The sequence below is a fragment of the Acinonyx jubatus genome, chromosome F2 (genome assembly GCF_027475565.1).
Source record: "Acinonyx jubatus isolate Ajub_Pintada_27869175 chromosome F2, VMU_Ajub_asm_v1.0, whole genome shotgun sequence".
Classification (NCBI taxonomy): Eukaryota; Metazoa; Chordata; class Mammalia; order Carnivora; family Felidae; genus Acinonyx; species Acinonyx jubatus.
Window position 1 is genome coordinate 73,924,277 of NC_069394.1, and position 19,257 is coordinate 73,943,533.

The window sequence follows — 19,257 nt, forward strand, 5'->3', positions numbered from 1 at the left end:
CTCAAAAGGGATCAGAGACCTAAACATAAGAGGCAAAATTATAACACTCCTAGAGGAAACACAGATGCAAATTCCTTTGACCTTGAGTTAGGCAACGCCTTCTTAGATATGTCACCAAAAGCAACAAAAGAAAAACTAAATTGGACTTCATCAAAATTAAAAGTTTTGGGTTTCAGGAGCGCCTGCGTGGCTCAGTTCGTGAAGCAGCCGACTTCAGCTCAGGTCGTGATCTGGCGGTTTGTGAGTCTGAGCCCCGCGTCGGGCTCTGTGCTAACAGCTTGGAGCCTGGAGCCTGCTTCGCATTCTGTGTTTCCCTCTCTCTCTGTCCCTCCCCTCCTTGCTCTCTCTCTCAAAAATAAACAAACATTAGGAAAAAAAATCTTTTTAAATTTTGTTTCAAAGGACATCATGAAGCAAAAATACAACCCACAGAATCAGAGAAAACATGTGTAAACCACGTATCTGATAAGGGACTTGGATTTAGCACCTATAAAGAACTCTCACAATTCAGTAATAAAGATACACCACCCAACTTAAAAATAGGCAAAGGATCTAAATGAACATTTCTCCGAAGAAGATACGTGACCGGCCAATAAGCACATAAAAAGATGCTCCACATCACTAGCCTTCGGGGAAATGCAAACCCAAACCACACTCTTGATACCAGCTCGCACGCGCTAGGATGACTGTAACCAAAGGCGGATAATAAGTGTTAACAAGGATGTGGAGAAACTGGAACTCTCGTACATTGTAAAATGGTGCTACCACTTTGGAAGATAGTTGGTCAGTTCTTCAGATGGTTAAACACAGTTAGCATATGACCTAGCCATTCACCTCCAAGGTAGGTGTACATTCAAAAAGAAATGAATGCCCACACCAAGAACTGTACCCCACTGTTCAACAAACAGCAGGACTCATCATAGCCCCCAAATGGAGACAACCCAAATACCCATCAACTGATGAATGGATCACAAAAAACGTGGTACATCCATACCATGGAATGTTATCCAGCAATAAAAAGGAACGAGGTGCTGATACGTGCTGCGTGAAGGAGCCTTGAAGACATCGGGCTAAGGGAAAGAGGCCAGTCGCAAAAGACCACACATGGCAGGGCTCCATTTATATAAATGACCAGAATAGGCAATTCTAGAGGCAGAAGGCAGTTGCTGAAGTGTCGGAAAGGTGGGGGGAAAGGGAGGTGTGAGGAGGAAATGAAGAATGTGTTCTTTCTGGGGTGAAGTGATTTACTACTAATTGTGGTGATGACTGAAAACCATCAGAGTTCCACTTTAAACAGATGACTTCTGCAGATGAACTGTATCTCAACAAAGTTGCTATTTAAAGAAGAAACGAAAAGAAAAAGAGTGAGGCCGGGACAAACAGCTCCCGGATGAATGTTGATGTTGGTATGTACATTTAAAGAGGGGACATTAACATTCCAAGCCCTTAAAACAGCATGCTTAAAATACTGAAATGCTGATCACACAAGTATGTATGAATGTCTTGTCGGGTCCTTTTTCAACCCATCATTTTTAGAGCAATCAATACAAATCAAGGGATTTCTCAAACAGTCCATCTTTTATTCAAACAGAATCACATTTAACAATCAGGGTCAGATGGCTTAAAAACATCTGACCTGGGTTTTGGACAAAGACCAACGAGATGGATAGTTTATGGTCAGCAGCCTTTAAAATAATACTCTTGACCCAGCGCCAGATAAAGAGAAGGGACACAAGCTGTTTTCATTGATTTTTTTGTATACATTAAATATTATTAAATAATATATGTTATAAAACTGTTCTGTAAATGAGACAAACTGGATTTAAATAGCTGGTGGGTATGAGAGTTGCCACACGACTTGCCCCCATCACCACACTGAATGCTGTTGTGTTTACGGCAGAAAACGCAGTGGGGCTCTAGTCTCATCCCAGTGCGTTCACCTATGAACCCCTGTATCCTTCCTACCCATCTCTTCCTGCAAAGAGAAATCCCACTTCGAAGAGAATCATCTTTTTCCCATGACTGCGCTTCAAGAATACTATCCCTTCAGAAGGTTATCCAATACGTGTGGATTTCAGTCACGGAATCCTTGAAGCCTCCCCTTACGGAAAGAAAAGAAAACCAGTTCTTGGGCCTGCCATTTGTCTAAGACAACCCCCCCGCACCCCTGCTTCCCCGCCTAGTCAACATACTAACCTTATTTAAACAGAGGTAAGGGAGTGAAGCGAGGGTCGGGGTCTTGCTTTGCACTGAGCCCGAGATTTGAGGCCCGCCACCCAGCCACCCTGAACTCACCTTCCCGGGCTTCTGTCCGCCTCTCCACCGCCACCTCGTACTCTTGGTGGTACAGTCTACAGACCACTCTCCAGACCCAGCTCGAGCTTTCCTCCCATCGCGTTGCCGCGCACGTCATTTCCCATCCTTGGAAACACCACCTTCCTTGCGCTGCCGCAAAGTCTTTCCTTGTCCTCTGTGCCCGTTACCCGCAGAAAAGCGGGACTCCTCATGTCACCTTTCCTAATGCTCCCTTACCTTCAGGAAGTAACGCGAACTCCGCGGCACGGCACAGCCAGCCGCGGCGGACCACCATCATGGCACTGAGCGCAAACACAGAGGACACGGGGCTAACTTAACTTTGTCTCCCCTTGTAGAGTTGGAGATCTGTCTGCGTAAGGCTCGAAAGGTGTTCAAAGGTCACAGTCACCGTTTATTAAAAATATTCATCTGCTTCTAAGTTAAATAAACAATTTTAATGCAAACAGTCAGTAGGGCATCTTTCCCATCACCCCCAAGATCTCGTCTCGTTCTGCTGCTGTAGGCATAGACGGCTGCACTCCGTTCTGTCTTCTCTGGATCATGACAGAATTCTGCACGTAGGTTAAAAAAAAAAAAAAAGAAAGAAGAAGAAACCAAAATCAGACACATATTAAATGCTAATCATTTGCCAGTAATTGGTTATTACGTCCTCATAAGGGAAATTCTAAAAACCAAGTGTAAAGAAAAACCAAAAAACTAATTCTCATTCTTCGGACAGTATTTTCAAGCTATTAACAATTAAATAGAAGTGATTATTCTCATAGGAATCCATTGACAGTAACTGGGCTGGGAATATACTGTTTAAGTACGAGAGCACAGGAATCCAGTCCATCAAGAGGACCTACTAAGTGATTGCTAAATGAAACCAACAGTTAATTCAAAAGAGGGAAAGGAAGTAGCTGGATCCAGGGCTCAGAGAAAAAGAAATCATATACCGATGTCTCAAGAAAAAGGGGGGCATTTTAACTACCATGGGTGGTGGTGGGAAAGGAGAAGGCAGAAATGGAAGCCTTACCCCCCCACCCCACCCCACCCTCTGGTGAAACAAGAAAATCATTTGCTTTATTCTGGTCCTGGAAGCTCCAATGTGATTCTGAAAAAAGATGTCAGAGGGGCGGTAGCCCCGGGGTCTGGGTGCAGAATACAGTCCCTGGCTCCTTTGGCCCTGGAAGCCACAGGTGTGGTAAGAAGGCTCAGCTAGAGCCCAGGGTTACTGGAAGTCAGTTCCCCCTGAGGCCCAGGCCCCAGCCTGGGCCAGAGAGGTCAAGGAAGAAGAGGGCTGGAGAGTCTGTTCAGTTCCTTAGCGATTGCACCCCAGGAAGGTATGAGCCTAGGGTTACCTCCTCACCCTTCTCAGGGGGTACTAGGTTTCCGGGGCCACTTGACAGTCCCTAGGGGTTCAGCCTCGGGGCTCAGCCTTGGCAATCCCAGGGGTCCCTCGCCTTCCAGCTCCAGCTCCTCAAAGGATGAGCCAGTGGTGCCCGACTCACTATGGCTGTGCTCGCTGCAGGTGTCACCATCGTCCCAGCCATGGCTGCTCACCCTGAGGGACAGTGTGGCAGCTGAAGTCTGTGTTACGACAGAACAAGTTATCCAGTCTGCTCCTCTCCAGGAAAAGTGAAATTGTAACAAGCTTATTGTTTTAGGGCTGCAGATCTTACATGCATAGGAAGACCCACCTAAGTCAGAACTGCGTTGTTATTGCCTGGATGGAGTAGGAGGAGGAGGTGGCCAGTTAAGAGCTCTCAAGGATCCTTTAGGGTGCACACAGGATACAGCCAAAGTTAAGTTTCCCCAGTCATCACTAAGAAAAGACTGTGGGTACTGACTAAGTTTGGGCTTCAATTTCACGCCTTAGAGAGGAGTTTTAACACAAAGCTGACCGAGCTCGGCTTACCCAGAATTTCCGGCAGTTTTTGTACTTCAGGAAGTAAGTGGAACACTTTTCCCTGTCATAGTTATTTTCATCCATACATCTGGTAGAAGCATCAGATTCCTTAAATATGTAAGATAGGCATCATTTAGGGGTGGAATGGGATCTAAAAAAAAAAATCCCAAACTTCTGAGGCTCCTTCCCCCCCAAAGCAGGTAACATGAACTCGTTCCTTTCTGTTCATTTTAACGAACGCGTCATGAACAAACACTGAATTATCTTTCCGACTATCCCAGTACTCATTCTGCTCAGAGCAGACATCTTCCTTTTCATAGTCTGGGTCAGTTTTCTGAATATCTGATCACAGGAACTTGAGCCGGAGCACTGACTGAGATCATTTACCCCAGTGAGTGTTTAACAAAGAAGCTAAGGCAAGGTGCAATGTGCTCGAAATCACTACTGCGCAGCATAGAGTCAAAACCCAGTCTCCCAGTTCCAAGTGCAGCTGTCCTGTTTTCCAGCTTTGACTTGGCTGTTTGATGTTAAGCTGGTTTCGAGAGCCCAAGTAAGTCACTAATAACTGGTCTACATCAAGGCAACTTAAATTACCACCACTCATCGCGATGTATTTTTGGCTATCGCTCACTGCATTACGCAAGTACGTATACTATTATGTATGCCGTTTTAATAGATATCATTAATATCACTTCAAAACCTACATGAGCAACACAGGGCTGTGAGTTCAAAGGAGAGTAGCAGTCATTTGGGAATTAAAATTAAGCTGTCTAAACCGGAAGTAGATTGGATAACAAACTTCAAAGTGAAAAGTAGGATTCTGAGAGGTCATCGAAAGGAAAGCGTTAACTAAAGGGGTAGGTAATTTGCTGCACAGCTCTAAGAAACACAGTCTATCTAGACAGACTGAATAAAGCTGTTGAAAACAGATCTGATACACGAAGCAAAGCTAAATTTCTACGCCAAATATTTAACGAGTGTGTATATTTGAAAAATGTATATAGGATCAGGGAATAGCACCAGTCATAGGAGACTGCGTTATCCCAGGGTAACAAAGCCACAAGTCAGTATTGCTGGTCACACCACATACATGCGAATAAAACATTATTACAACAAAACGTTTTGCTTATATGATAACCTTTGTGGAAATCTTTAGGCTTTAAATGGGCACATTCTATTATAGGCCCTTATTCTCAGCCAGGCTGTCTCACGGACATGATGAAATTATTGCTATTAAAACATAAATTTCAGTGGCAGTTTAAAAACATAGTTTGCAACTTTCCATTTCTGGACCAAAGATTTTCCTTGCTGTTAACCTATGCCTGTCTGGAGTTTCAGCGACAGCTAAATGCTTGCACGTTATACAAGCAACGGTAAACTCAGAAGAGGTGAATCTTTGTCAGCTAAATTATGAACACCTAAAAATGTTCTAGTGAAATAAGGATACGCTGGCCAGGAATCTTTTTTGTATTGAAATAACTTTATTCAAGAACCGCAGAAAACAGATACCCACAAAAGCAGAACAAGCCTGTTTTTCCAACTTAACCTCATGAAAATTAAAAGCAAACCACCTCACCGACAAGCAAGGGTTTATGTCTGGATCTCTCAGCCGCCGTGCTGCCATAGGCATCCTCACGGGTTTCTGACTGCAGGCAGACATTGGAGAAAAGAGTTACATGGCAAATGAGAGAAAAATAAATCAATACATCTCATTGGACCCACGAGTACTTGAAAAATTAATTTTGGCGTAATGATTATCGAGTAAGGAACTTCATATGGCCTCTGTATTCTGAGAATAAACATTTGGACGTGTTTTTCCTTTGCACTGCCATGGTGCCTCAGCACAAGGGCCATATCTAAATTCGCCCGCTGCAAGTTGATCATAATGCCCAAGAGGACAGTTCAGCTATAATTCAGTTTTAGTTTATCTTTATTTCCAAACGTGAAGCTGTGAAATGTCCTAACAAAACCTGAGAATACAGCGTGCATTCTAACAATTACTTCCTTATTGTACATCGATCAGCATATAAAATGAGTGTGGAGTCATTAAGACAACCCAACTTTAGCAAAAACATTTGTTAACTAAACTCAGAGTATGTACTCTGTAACCAGCACCAAGGTTGGCCAACATACCAAAAGAACAAAGTGACGGCTCAGCTACATTTCGAAAAGTTAAAAAAGAAAAACTAAAGCTTTACTTCCAGGGGCGTCTTCTATTTAACGGATACTTCCCTTGGTTTAAAGGAAGTCACAGAATGTTACCGTGGTTCATTAATCTTCCGACTCAAGCCTTACACATACAGCTCTGCACAAGTCTTTATCGATTAAAGATTGATCACAGTTCCCTAAGAGCCAACCGATGATGATTCTATCAAGTCACAGAGTACTTCCATAATAGGCATGTCATCTATACTCTGGGACAACTGCTCTCTCTAATGGAGTGTAACCCAAATTGGTATGTCTATCATCTTCGAGGACATGTCATAGAAAGGAACTAAAAGAGAAAATGTTGAAAAAAAACCAACAACAGTCAACACACTGTTAATTATTTCAAAGTGGCTTTTTTTGTTTTAATACATCGATATTCTATTGATGAGCCACCCACAAATATTTTTAAATGTTCTGCACTAAGTTTAAGAGGCTGAGTTAACCTGCTCTTGAATCCTGCTCTAGCTTAATCATCTTCCACCTAAAGATTTAAGGAGAAACAAGCAACGATGCACTATGACATACAAAACACCGCCCAGCAAAGAACCGCCATCAGTCAATTTGACCAAAGGTCAGAAATTTTGTATGAAAGGGTTTCTACTTTTCTGGCTCTGGACGACACCATCAAAAAAATATCTGTCATGTTAAAAGAAATAAGGGACACTCAGGAAAATCAATCAAACCCCGTAAGTTCCTAAAAAATGGAGGCATTTGCAGTCAAGGGTTACCTAGTTCAGAGACCAGGATGTCCAGGCTAAAGGAGATTAATCTTTACAAAGAAGGGTGGAAAAGAGTTTAGTTATTCCAGGATCCTTTAGATTTTAGGAATCCTCTAAGAAATTATTTCATTTTATGATTTTCATTGATCAATACATGAATATACTTAGGGGTGCCTGGGTGGCTCAGCCAGTTAAGCATCTGACTCTTGATTTCGGCTCAGGTCTTGATCTCACAGGTTCATGAGACTGAGCCCCGAACTGGCCTCTATGCTGATGGTGCAAAGCTGGCTTGGGACGTTCTCTCTCCCTCTCTCTCTGCCCCTCCCCTGTTCACACACGTTCTCTCTCTCTCTCAAAATAAACTTAAAAACAATACATGAATATACCTTAACTAACAGAAACATCGAGGTAAAAAGGAATTTCAAGATGCTGTTCAATTGTATCTAGAAGCTTCTTCCTCTCCTGAATATGATTCTTTTGCAGGCTTGACTTCTTACGAAGAGATAACGATACTAAATAAACTCACATCCTTTTTTTTTAACATCCATCCTATGACGTGAGAATACAGAACTCTGCTTAGCTGTTCATACTCCTTATATATCATCTCAACAACGATCAGCTTGGGGCAAAATTCAGGTTGCATGCCTTACATGAAACTGCACTTGCACTGCATTTTAAAATCATCACCAATCAAGAATTCTTTGATAAAAATAACACCTGGGTAACATCACATATACACAAAATCAGGTTTGCAGCATGAAGTTATTCACATTTCATTTCCTTTCTCTTCCGGATTCTAAACACAAGTCAAAGTAAGTTTGGATTTCTAAATGTCACTTTCTTTGCATGAATCCTCAAGTATCACTGGAAATGAAGAGGAAATGTCAATTTACAGTGAGGAAAAGGGCTAAAGGGAAGATCGAGTGTTCCGCTAGAGAGGGCTTATCTGCTTACTTTCTGAAGGCACGAAGCAAATATTACAAAGCAAGTTCTTCTTGCAGAGGACAGACAGAAAGAAAACCAAAGATTTGAGGGAGGGGTCACAAAAGCACAGCACATTGGAGGAATAACTCTAAAAATCTCTCCAAAAGGCAAACTGTAAAAAATACATATACATATATATGTCTTGATTTCCCATCCAGTTCACATCCCCACTCCCCAACTAGCTTTGAAAGGCAAGGGAAAGGGAACGATAGGGAACACGTCCATGCCCACATGCTGGTCAGAGCCCAGGCAAGGTCTGTGGGTCTGATACAACTCAGATGCAACTAGCAGGAAGCTGAAACACGTTATGCCAGAGCCCAAAGCCCTTAACCCACTGCTGGGTGCAGAAAGGCAGGGTCAGGAAGTCAGCATGGCATAGCGGGGCGGAGCGGGGAAGTCGAATGGAGAAACTGGCTGCGAGTCCGCGGCCTCGCTGCCTTCCGCGATGCTGCCTGTCGGTTTAACGGTGGACGACGGGCACAGGTGAACACACCTTGCTTTGACCTTGGATGGAGCCGAGTGGGGCAGGGGGAAAGGAAAAGGCAGGAAATTGGACGTGGGGGTAGGCAATGACGCCCCAAAGGCCGAGAAACAGAGTGAAGAAAGAGCTAGGGGTGCCCAGGCAGGCCGAGGGTCACCTTCCTCGTCCCCAGCCCGGATAAACCCAAATCGTGGGGAGAAAGAAGGACAGGAAGGGGCCCGCGCTGAGGCAAGGCCTGGTGGTAGGGGCTTCACACCGAAGGAGTGGATTCGGGCCCCGCGGTGGCCCAGGTGCACCCCTCTCTTCTTGCATCCCTGCAGCCGCCGCGGAAGGAGGGGCGGGGGACCACTCACCTCGGGCCGCCGCTTCACCAGCGCCCAGGCCGTCTCCAGCTCCAAACACGTCAATGGCTCACGCAGCTGGACCTTAAGTAGCGCGCATCCCAACGTGCTGCCCCCGCTCCCCGGCGGCCGCCGGCCCAATCGACGCGCGCCGCCGCCAGACTGACAGCCGAGCCGGGCCCTGCCGGGCGGGGGCGGGCGGGTCTCGCCCCGCCCCCAGCCGGCGGGAGGAGGGCCCAGGCGGGAGGAGTGGGCGGGGCGGAGCCCGCGGTGCCGCCCCTTTCCCCCGCCCCGCCACGCCCCCCGGGCCGAGGCCCGCCTCTTAACACTTCGGCTTGACAGGCGGCACCGCCGCCCAATCGGCGGGCCCGTCCCTGGCGGCGGCGGCGCCTAGTGGCCGGCTCCGGGGCGGAGCGCGCGCGGGGGGCGGGCACAGCGGCGGGCGGGGACCGGGGGCGGGCCGGCGGGAGGCGGGGGTGGCGGCCGAGCTAGCCGGGGGAGGCGGCGGTGGGCGCGACGTCGGCGGCGGCGGCGGCAGCGGCGGCAGCGGCAGCTGCAAGTTGGGCTGCAGGGGCAGCGCATACACTACAATGGCTGCTGGAAAGAGGCGTAAGGAAACAATTTCCAGGCCCGCCGCGTCCAGCCCGAAATATGAGAAAAAAATTATTAGAAATTCCGCGGGCGGTGTAAAGGCGGCGGACGGGCCGGAGGGAGGATGTTAAAGCCCCGCGGTGAGTTCTCCCGGGGTCCGGGGCGGCGGAGAGGCGTTTAGCGGGAGAAATATCAGGGTTATTTAAATTATGGGACTAGCCGAGGGGGCAGAGGAGCAGCGGCGGCGGCAGGAGGAGGAAAAGTTTGTGCTACTCTCAGCCCCTGCTCAGGACCCCAGAGAGAAAAATAATAATAAAAAATAAAATAAAATAATTAAGCGGGGGTGTGAGGACTCCCGAAGTCGCTTCTGACAGGGCAGGGGGCGATGCGGCTGGAGACCCAAAGGTGAGGTCGGTGGGAAAAAAAAAAAACCCTTTATTCAGGGTCTGGAAAGTTTGAAAAGTTTTCCTCCTCCTCCTCCTCCTCCTCCTCTCTGGTGCTGTGAATATTGTGACAGCGGCAGCGGCAGCAGCGAGAGCGGAAGACATTAGAGACCCGAAAAATAAGGGAAAAATTAATATAAATTCAGTTTTGAGAGTAAACTCTCCGCATTTTCCACCAAAACATCCCGGGGGAAGGTCGCTTCCCAAAGGGCCTGGCGGAAACCCGCAGTCGGCAATATTTGGGGGGCACTTTGAGTGACTTGGGGTAACTTTGCCCCTTTTTCAAAAGAGGTTTTTCTTTTTTGGAGAAATGAATTTGTTTTTGCCCTTTCCTCAGGTGGGCGAGTCGGGGTCGGGGTGCGGGGTCTGCGGGGAGGTGTGAGCCCTGGATGTGTGGCTGCGAGGGGGGGGTAGGGGGAGGGGGTGCTAAATGAAAGCAGGAGATCTGCACAGAGCAGGGACAGCTTGTTGTCAGTATCATAAACAACCAAAATGGAGGGAGAACTCAGGCATATAACCAAATAAAAATTTTTTAAAAATCGCAAAAAATCCCTAAAAATCCGGGATGCTCCCCCTTTTCTCGCTAAAGGTAAAAGTATGAACCGCCTTTCCCCTGAAGTCCATTTTGACTTTGCAGGGACCAAGGAGTTAATATTTATTTATTTTTTAAAACTTTCGAAGGGCAAAAGCCTTTTATAACTCAACCGACAATGAGAAAACGTGAAAATCCGATGCAAGAGAAGGAGGGGGAGGGAGGGGGGAGGTGGTAGTGCAGAAACTGCTAAACTTATTGGTAATGTGGACTGATCTGAGATAAGATAAACACTATATTTGCTATTTTATAACTCTCTTTTAATGATCTTTGCGGGGTGGGTGGTTTTTTTTGGTGGAAAAAAAAAGTGATGCCATTTTCTTAATAGAGTTAATACGTGTGATTGGAAGAATAAACCTTTCCGGCTTTAGATTGCATTTTCGTCGCATTTATGTTTCAGGTTTTGTTAGTGGCTCCCTCCTTTCTTTAATCTGGGCTCTACAGAGGAGGGGTAGAGAGGTGATGTTGCACAGAGAGACTGGAGTGCAAGACTGGAGCACCTTTTGGGGAGGGGTGGGGAGTTGCTTGGTTTCTCCCTTCCTGACCCGTTTGCTTCACCTGTTCATCCTTAGTAAAGAATATTAAGCTGAAGTTTTCTGGTTTTACGTATATAAAAGGATGGTGCCTCTTGCATCACATTGAAGTTAATGGGAAAGTGCTGCTGATGTTGGTTCCACGTGGGATATGGGACAGAGCAGGGCATTTTAAAGGGACAGCTTCTCTTTTCTTGTGATTTTCATCACCTACACAGAATCCCTGTCTGAGGACCAAAAGCAGAGGTGCTGGGAGGGTGTGGTGAGGGAAGAGCCTTCTCTTTCCACTACTCCAGTGCAGCCACCTTTAGGAGTGATGGAGGGAAAGGAGGGATAAACAGGCTCACCAGAAGATGGACATTGTGTAGATTAGTTTGTATCCAAGCTGTTCTTTTGTGTAACAAGCCTCCCAGGAACTTTTCATGTTACATTTCTTTGCTTTGGAAGCTGGTTTTGGAAGGATTTGTGGAAAAATGGAAATAGTTTAAGGTGTGTGGTGTAATGGTATAGCATTATTGAACAGTTATGAATTCTGTGCAGCAAGATCAAAGAGCTGTGTATGCCCATAATGTGATTTTACAGCCATTTTGTAAAAGCTGTAAAATACCTAATATTCAATTTGGCTTAAGGTACATTGAGGACTTCTGGTTGAAAACTGCAGACAGAGTGGTGGAGATTCTTTTACACTGTAAGCAGTAGGCATTTCTTTAAGGGAAAAAAAAAGCACATCCACCAACACCATGGAAAAGTTTACGTAGACCCATTTTTAAAGCCCATCCTATACATGTGCTGGAACTCTGCTACTTTGAAATTAAAAGGTTTTAAAATCCTGAGACCTGTCAGTCTGCATCTTTTCAGTTGAATTTATTTGTGTTATTTGCCAGGAAATGTTTACTGATCATAAACTACTATTGACTCTAATGGTTTACATGTTCACAGTATTTTCAAAAATTAAAATGTGTCCATTGTCAGCTGTGCTCTATTTGAGATTAAGGTTACTCTCGGAGAGAATTTACTTGGGCTCTGTTTTCCACAGGTATATGGAGTTCTGAAATAAATGCCTATTTTCTTTTGTTTTTTTATGAGTTATAGCAATGGATTAAAATTAGAGCTGGATTTTTAGACTTCTTATACAGAATACTTTTTCCTTCCATACTGTACAGATTATTGTTTTGAAGCCCATTGTATGTTAACGTGTGTTCACAGCTGAGCCCCTATCTGCACCTTTCTGTAAATACCTCCCTAACAGCATTACATCGGTGTAGTGTTTGAGTACATCATCTTGTGGTTTCTGATTTTGGAAGCAATTATAACTTTCTAAGAACTCATTAAAAATTATTCCCAAGAACCACTGTAAAATCAAAACTGATTGGAAAGTGATTAAACTATCAATGGGAAAGAGTAATTTCCCCTTCCCCAAAATAATCATCTGTCCAGGGGTTTCAGAACACCATTAATATTTATAGAACCTTTGAAATACATTTTACATTTTCATTGTATTTTGGCTGGGGACAGTTCCATTAACTATAAGTAGTCAGGGTTAGGCTATGTGTTTAAAATAAAGGAGACCTTTACATCTTGAATGCTTGCCACTTTGATAAACTAGATAGTAATATCATTAAATTCAGTTTCTGTAAAAGTGAAGGAAAAGTATTTCTGCCACTTGCATTAGACTATTGAGTTATTCAGTTTGTTTGGACACTTCAAGTTATGATTAGTGAGTTGTCAACCTAAATAAAAGTGCTGGTATTGTGATTTTTTTTTTCCCCTTTCCCACAAAGGGTGGTATAAAACTTTCTTTGTGTTTGGGTTTTACACAGCTAGCTACTTAACTGAATTAGAAGATGCACTGAGAGTGTACAAAGTATAAAAATCTGTAATTCCTTAGAGAGTCTTATTTGGATAGGACACAGCATAATATCTAATTTGAATTGGTTGTATTGAGCTTTTTAAATGTCTTAGATACACTACCTGTTGAACATACTTTTTCTGAAGCTACTACTAAATTATACAAATTTACAGAAATAATCTAAGGATAGTGTATACTCAAACTCTTTATTTCAGTTAGAATTAGAGAAACCTCCTAGTTTGAGATTCTTACTTGAAATTTATATGCCTAATTCTGCTATTTGAAATTCTATAAGGAATTTAGCACTGTGGAAGATAATTTATAAATATGAGCTAATACTGACAAAATTCTGTATCTGTATATTTATTATAACAAAAATATTTTAGTAAACAGATGTCTTACAGCTAAATAGTGAATTTGCTTTTATCAAAATAGTTTAAAAAGTTTTAAGGATACTCTTTGTGTTTTAATACCCTACGAAAGTGGGAATTTTTTCCTCATTTTTAACACAATTGTATACATTTTGATTGGTATTCTGGAAATTTTCCTTTCTGAGGATTAAATTGTTGTTTGCTAAATGAAATGTAATGCTCCTGTCTTTGACATTTGAAAAGCCAAATATCTGAAACCTATATCTATAGCTAGCTGTCTTTTAAGTTTTGTTTCAATAATCATTTGCCTCTTGAACTGTGTAATCAAAATATTGGTTCCTTCTAGGAATGTTTTAATATTCTTTATTTAGAATCCTGTTTTTTTTTTTTTTGGAAAATTAAAATATATAAAAAATTACCTGTTACACACACATTCATCCACACACACACACAAACCCAAGAAAAAAGTTTCACTGAATGAGTTTACTTACACTGCCTGGATTACTTTTTCTTTTTTTGTGTGTTTCCAAATGTATAGGAAATAAATATAAATTTTTTCTCTTTGTATTGATAATATCGTAGATTCTTTAGTTATTTGAGTAAGGGAAGAGTTTCAGAAGAAGGAAAAACAACTGAATGTGTACAACAAAATCCAAGATAGTGAATATGTTAAAGGTAAAAGGGTTATAAATTGTCCTTTGAGCCATGTTTTAAATGTTTTAAGAACCTGATAAGCACCTTTTCTGAAACATCAAATACTTGGAATATGTATCAGCCACTGCAAAAAAACAAAAGTGGACTTTTAATTTCTTTAATTTTAAGAGGAATTAATGCAGGCAGCATATTTAACCAATTAGTTAGTGTTTAGGTAGCCTTGGAAAAGTATTTACAAGTAAGTTAAATGTGAGGGCAGGGTACATTGGATTGATAAACTGCAAAGTGAACTATGATTTTAGAATTCGTGTGTGGGAATTCTTTTCCGTTTTACGATAAGACCACTTTGGAGGTAACTAATTTTTACTTCTTGCGTTTATTTCAGTGCCCAAATTTTTTGAAATGCCTGAACCTGACATCTACTGTATTACCACTTTTCGTTTGTAACAGGACAGCTTTTCTATTTCATTAGCAGCTTTCATTTCCAAGCATAATTTGAGAAATTAAATGAAAATGTTTAGATCATAATATTTTATGAAAGCATTGGTGTGTAGTTGTTCACGTTTGATGTTACAAGAACTATATGAAGTACAAAAGCCTCCTAGAAGTTATGACACAGACATAATTTGATTTTTGCTTTTAACTCGCTTGGCCTGCTGTCCATGGGTGTGCATTCTCCTCAGTAGGTACACCTGCCCCTGCCTCCCCTCTCCACAGTGGTATGGGCAAGGACAGGGCTGTGGGGCACCACCAAGGGTGCTTTGGCATTTTTGTTTTCTGTATGTTTGGTATTTTTGTTTTGTGTGTGTATTGTTGTTTGTGGTCATTAGGGTGCCAAGGCTTTTGCTTTTTTTAAAAATTTGTAATGCTTATCAGAAACCAGAAATCCATTTTTGTAAAACAAATAATTTCTCATCTTCAAAAAGGGAGGTGGTGTGCATTAAAATTGTTAGTGTTTAAAAGTCCCTGGATGTCTTGTAAACAGAGTTACTGCAGGATCATGGCGTTAAAACTAACCACAGTGTGCGTTGGGAATTGGAGATGACTACCTAAGAAATGTGTGTGCATTTGTAAAATGAGTGAGTTTAGGCAATTATGTCCTAGGTTAATAGGATAAGCAATTTGCTTGAAATGTTTCCTTGCAGTTTTTTTTTTTTAAGTGAAATTTTTTTCCTAATCTAAAAACCCAGAAAACCTAGAACTGTAAAGGTGTTAGAAAGTCTTTTAGGTGCCTTTTAAAAATAAGAGTTTAAGTAGTGAAAGTGTATAACAGGAACATAAGAATGGACTAAAATGCCCAAAATTGTTGGGAAAGAAGTAAGTAGATGAGAATTTCAGAATAAAATAAAAATCATGGTAAATTTAAAAATTGACTTATGTGAATAAAGAATAACTAATTACAGAGCAAAAATAATAAATTTACCCCCCACCCAAAAGAGAGAGGTAATTGGGGGAATCTATAAGAGAGTGTTTTTAAAACAAATTGATGACTTTATGATAACCTTTTAAAAATAGGTTCCTCCAAAGCCTTTCCTCTGTGTCTTCTTAGATTTGAATCAAACTAAATTAAATTCTAAGAATAGTTTGTAGTGGTTTTTTTCAATTCTTTAAATTCAAGTAAGGAAAAATGATTTTCTTGCTATTTTTAAAAAATGTTAAAAGATTGTTTTAAGTGTGTACCGAAGTGAAGTGTTCTGAAAAACCTTAGAAAATATTGAAAATTATTTTCTCCATTCTTCATCAGAAATTTTAAAGCTTTCTGTTAGGTTAATGAAATGGATTTTTAAAACGTAGGCTAAGAACCAGGTACTTTGTAGACTTTTTTTTAGGGCAATTTAAATCATTTCCTACAGACTTAATGACATTTAAAAAGCTTTTCACAAGGTAAAGATAAGAACATTCAACAAAGTTCTTAATTTCTGGAATGTTTTTGAGTGTCTGCTGACAGTTAAAGGAAAATTTTCTTTCCTATTTATGAAGTAGCAATTGATTTTCTGAAGGAGAATCTAGACTTACTATAGTGTTATGTTCCCGTGTCCAAGTTTCCTTTAGCATGAGAAGGTATTTTGAGGGTAGAGGAGGCATCTTCTCCTAAAGGGCGACCGAATCCTCTGCAGATTGTGAACGATGATCTGTCCTTGCACAGTCTTGAACTCTACCTTTTTTGAGAATGAGAGACTCGTGTTAGACTTTCAGTTAACAAATACTTGAATTACTGTCTCAAGCCAATATCGAAACTGTACATGTGCCTGTTGATTCTTTATGATATCCTAGCTTCTAAAAAGTTTCTGAATATGGGACTATGAATTCTCAGATGAAATGCTACAGTTAAAGGACTGCCATCAGTTTTTTTGTTGTTTTTTAATTTCTGTCTTTTTGATCAATAGTTAGGCAGTAGAGCCTTTCATTTTGAGATATATTTTTGGAGACTGTTAAACTAGAAATCAGTCGGAGAATGAGGGACTTAGCTCCTTTGGCTAAAAGGCAAGCTGAGAAAATTTTTCATCAGTTTTGTTGACTAAAATATATTAGTAAAAAGTTGATTGAATCGTTCTTGATCAGAAGAATTTTAAGAAACGGAACCTGGAAACCTAAGGTAGTTCAGACACTCAGGTTAAAAATAACACCAGTTGAATTTTAGTATGCTACATTTTCTCAGTAATTTGATTTTATTTTCTTGAATTGTCTCAAAGCTGGAATTACATAGTGCCCATATCCCTATCCACCATACCCTAAAAGGATGAGAAGAATAGGTTTTTTTTTTTTTAAATCAACTTTAGCCAATGAAATGAAAATACAGTTTTATTTAAGGGTAATGTTATCTTTCTTAAGCTTTTTGTATTTCCTAAGTATAATTTCTGTAACTGTTCCGTTCCAAAGAAGAGAAATTAGCTCCTTTACTTTGAAATTGAATTTGTTCTAAATTTGCAGCTTATGAGAGTTGGTTCTTTATATAGCTGAATAAGATCTATTATAACCTTAAAAAGAAATATTCATGTGACCAGCATATGTTATTATAAACTACACCTCAAATATGAGTTCACTTTCTTTGTATTTCTAACCTTATTTTCTGAGTAAATCTGAGAAAATATTTTTTATGTGTTTTTCTAATTTGTTATTGTCTGAGGTCATTTCATTGGGTAAAATTTCAACCTTGGTTATGTTATGCTTCTAATAGTGGTATTTTATTTGCAGATCACTATTCAGATGCGTAGGGTTTCAGCTCTAAACAGAATTAGCCATCTAAGAAAATAGGTAGGTTTATTATACCAAGCGGCGTAGAAGATCCCTGCTAGGTCTTATTCGGAAGAGTTTAAAACGTTTCTGAGAAGGAAATGCCTCAAAGATAAGGTGCTCTTCCAACAACAGTGGGTGATATTTTATGCCTTTCTTGTTCTGCTTCATAAACCTTGAGCATCCTTGGAGCTACTGTCATCCAAACAAATAACTGAGTTAACTATGCCCTGGGCAAAGCACACGTACCAGGCTCAGCTTTTAAGGTAATTTGCTTTACTTTACTTTTAAGAGAAATGTGTAAGGCAAATGAATATTCCTTAGCAATAATTTTGCATACATTACCTTTTAAGAGGTTATACATGCACAGTATATTATCCTAAATCCAAATGAATCTGATTATCAAGGAATCAATGTAATTCGACACAAAACGAAGGTTTTAAATATTGGGATAACTTGATGCACTGCTGAAATTTGGGAATTTTCATTGAAAGTTGTTTCTGTACCTGAATTTATTTTTATATGCCTAGGATTTTGTAAACAAAGTGAAGACCTATAAATCTGACGCTTTGTAGCAGTTCATAAACGTCTGTTTTTTTACACAATGTATATATATTTTTCAAATACAGGCACGCAATTACTTAGAAAATTATAATATTTGATTATTGCAGTTATTTTTGAAGGAAAAATGGTGACAAATGGGTTAGAAGTAACTTTATGCCAGTTGAATATCCACTGCATTTGAAATTTTTAATCATTAAGCATTTAAGACTCTTGGGGATATTTCAGTTCTTTTTAAGTAATGTTACAGATGTTTTCCTGAAAAGTCTCCCTTTTTGGACATTATAACATAATTAAGGCAAGTGTTTTAAAACTTTAACTGCCTTTACCTAATCACAGCATTTTTGCTCCCAAGATCATATCATTCTTAAAAGAAGTTTCTATCTTGAAGCACTTTTAATCATAGCTTGGGTCATCTTTTTTAAATATGCACTAGGCTTCTCTTGTTTCTTCAGGTAGGCTTTTATCGCTATGAACTTCCCTCTTAGAACTGCTTTTGCTGCATCCCATACATTTGGTAGGTTACATTTCCATTTTCATTTGTCTCTTTTATTACTCTTTTGATTTCACCTTTGACCAGCAAGTTGCTGGTCGTTCAGTAGCATGTTGCTTATTAATCTTGTGTGAATTTTCCAGTTTTCCTCATGTAATTAATTTCTAATTTCATACCATTGTGGTTAGAAAAGATGATGCCTGATACGATTTTAATCTTCTTAAGACTTTTTGGGGTCTAATATATGATCTCTCTTGGAAAATGTTCTGTGTGCACTTAAGAATGTTGCTTTTGATGGAATGTTCTGTGAATATCTGTTAAGTCTATCTAGTCTAATGTGTCATTTAAGGCCAATGTTTCCTTATTGATTTTCTGTCTGGATGATATATCCATTGATGTAAGTTAGGTAGTAAAGCCCCTTACTATTGTATTATAGTTTATTTCTTCCTTTATGTCTGTTACTATTTGCTTTATTTATTTAGGTACTTCTATTTGGGGTACATAAATGTTTACAAATGTTACATCTTCTTGTTCAAATGAACAATCTAACTTTACACCTCAGGGAACTAGAAAAGGAACAAATGAAACCCAGTAGAAGAAAGGAAATAACATCTGTTAGAGGAGAAGTAAATGAAAGAGACTAAAAGGACAATAGGAAAGATCAGTGAAACTAAGCTGATTCTTTGAAAAGATAAAATTGACAAACCATTAGCTAGACTCACCAAGAAAAAAAGAGAAGACTCAAATCAGAAGTGGAAAAAGGAGATACAGAAATACACAGAAATACAAAAGATTATGAGTACCATGAACAATTATATGGCAACAAATTGGATGACTGAGAAAAACAGATAAATTTCTAGAGGCATACAACCTACCCAAACTGATTCATGATGAAATAGAAAATCTGAACAGACCAATCAGTAGTAAGGGGATTGAGTCACTAAACAAAAATTTTTCAAGAAACAAAAGTCCAGAACCAGATGGTTTCACTAGTGAATT

At 40.7% G+C, this 19,257-nt stretch overlaps 2 protein-coding genes across 6 annotated transcripts in view; one reads left to right on the top strand and one right to left on the bottom strand.

Annotated features, from left to right (window-relative positions):
• Positions 1–1,556: 1,556 nt before the first annotated feature.
• On the bottom strand, positions 1,557–9,049 carry CHCHD7 (coiled-coil-helix-coiled-coil-helix domain containing 7). The gene is made up of 4 exons (XM_015080699.3): positions 8,950–9,049; positions 5,781–5,850; positions 4,214–4,312; positions 1,557–2,867 (listed from the first exon to the last, which is right to left on the bottom strand). The coding sequence occupies exons 2-4, from the start codon at positions 5,832–5,834 to the stop codon at positions 2,763–2,765; spliced, it is 258 nt and encodes an 85-aa protein (XP_014936185.1). The 5' UTR covers positions 5,835–5,850; positions 8,950–9,049; the 3' UTR covers positions 1,557–2,762.
• A 409-nt stretch (positions 9,050–9,458) lies between these two features.
• The window catches only part of PLAG1 (PLAG1 zinc finger), a 51,500-nt gene continuing 41,701 nt past the window's right edge, over positions 9,459–19,257 (top strand). For 3 of the 5 annotated variants that reach the window (XM_053208179.1, XM_027042893.2, XM_027042892.2), the window contains exon 1: positions 9,459–9,668. The gene's annotated coding sequence lies outside the window, so the exon portion shown is untranslated. The remainder of the gene's footprint in view (positions 9,669–19,257) is intronic. The other 2 variants (XM_053208181.1, XM_027042896.2) reach the window with 1 other exon arrangement.

Bases quoted from the DNA above. Each gene is read 5' to 3' on its own strand.
- CHCHD7 (XM_015080699.3), bottom strand. From the start codon at position 5,834: ATGCCTATGGCAGCACGGCGGCTGAGAGATCCAGACATAAACCCTTGC. The intron at 4,313-5,780 runs GTGAGGTGGTTT...TACATATTTAAG, and splicing joins ACATAAACCCTTGCTTGTCG to GAATCTGATGCTTCTACCAG. The intron at 2,868-4,213 runs GTAAGCCGAGCT...ACCTACGTGCAG, and splicing joins AAAACTGCCGGAAATTCTGG to AATTCTGTCATGATCCAGAG.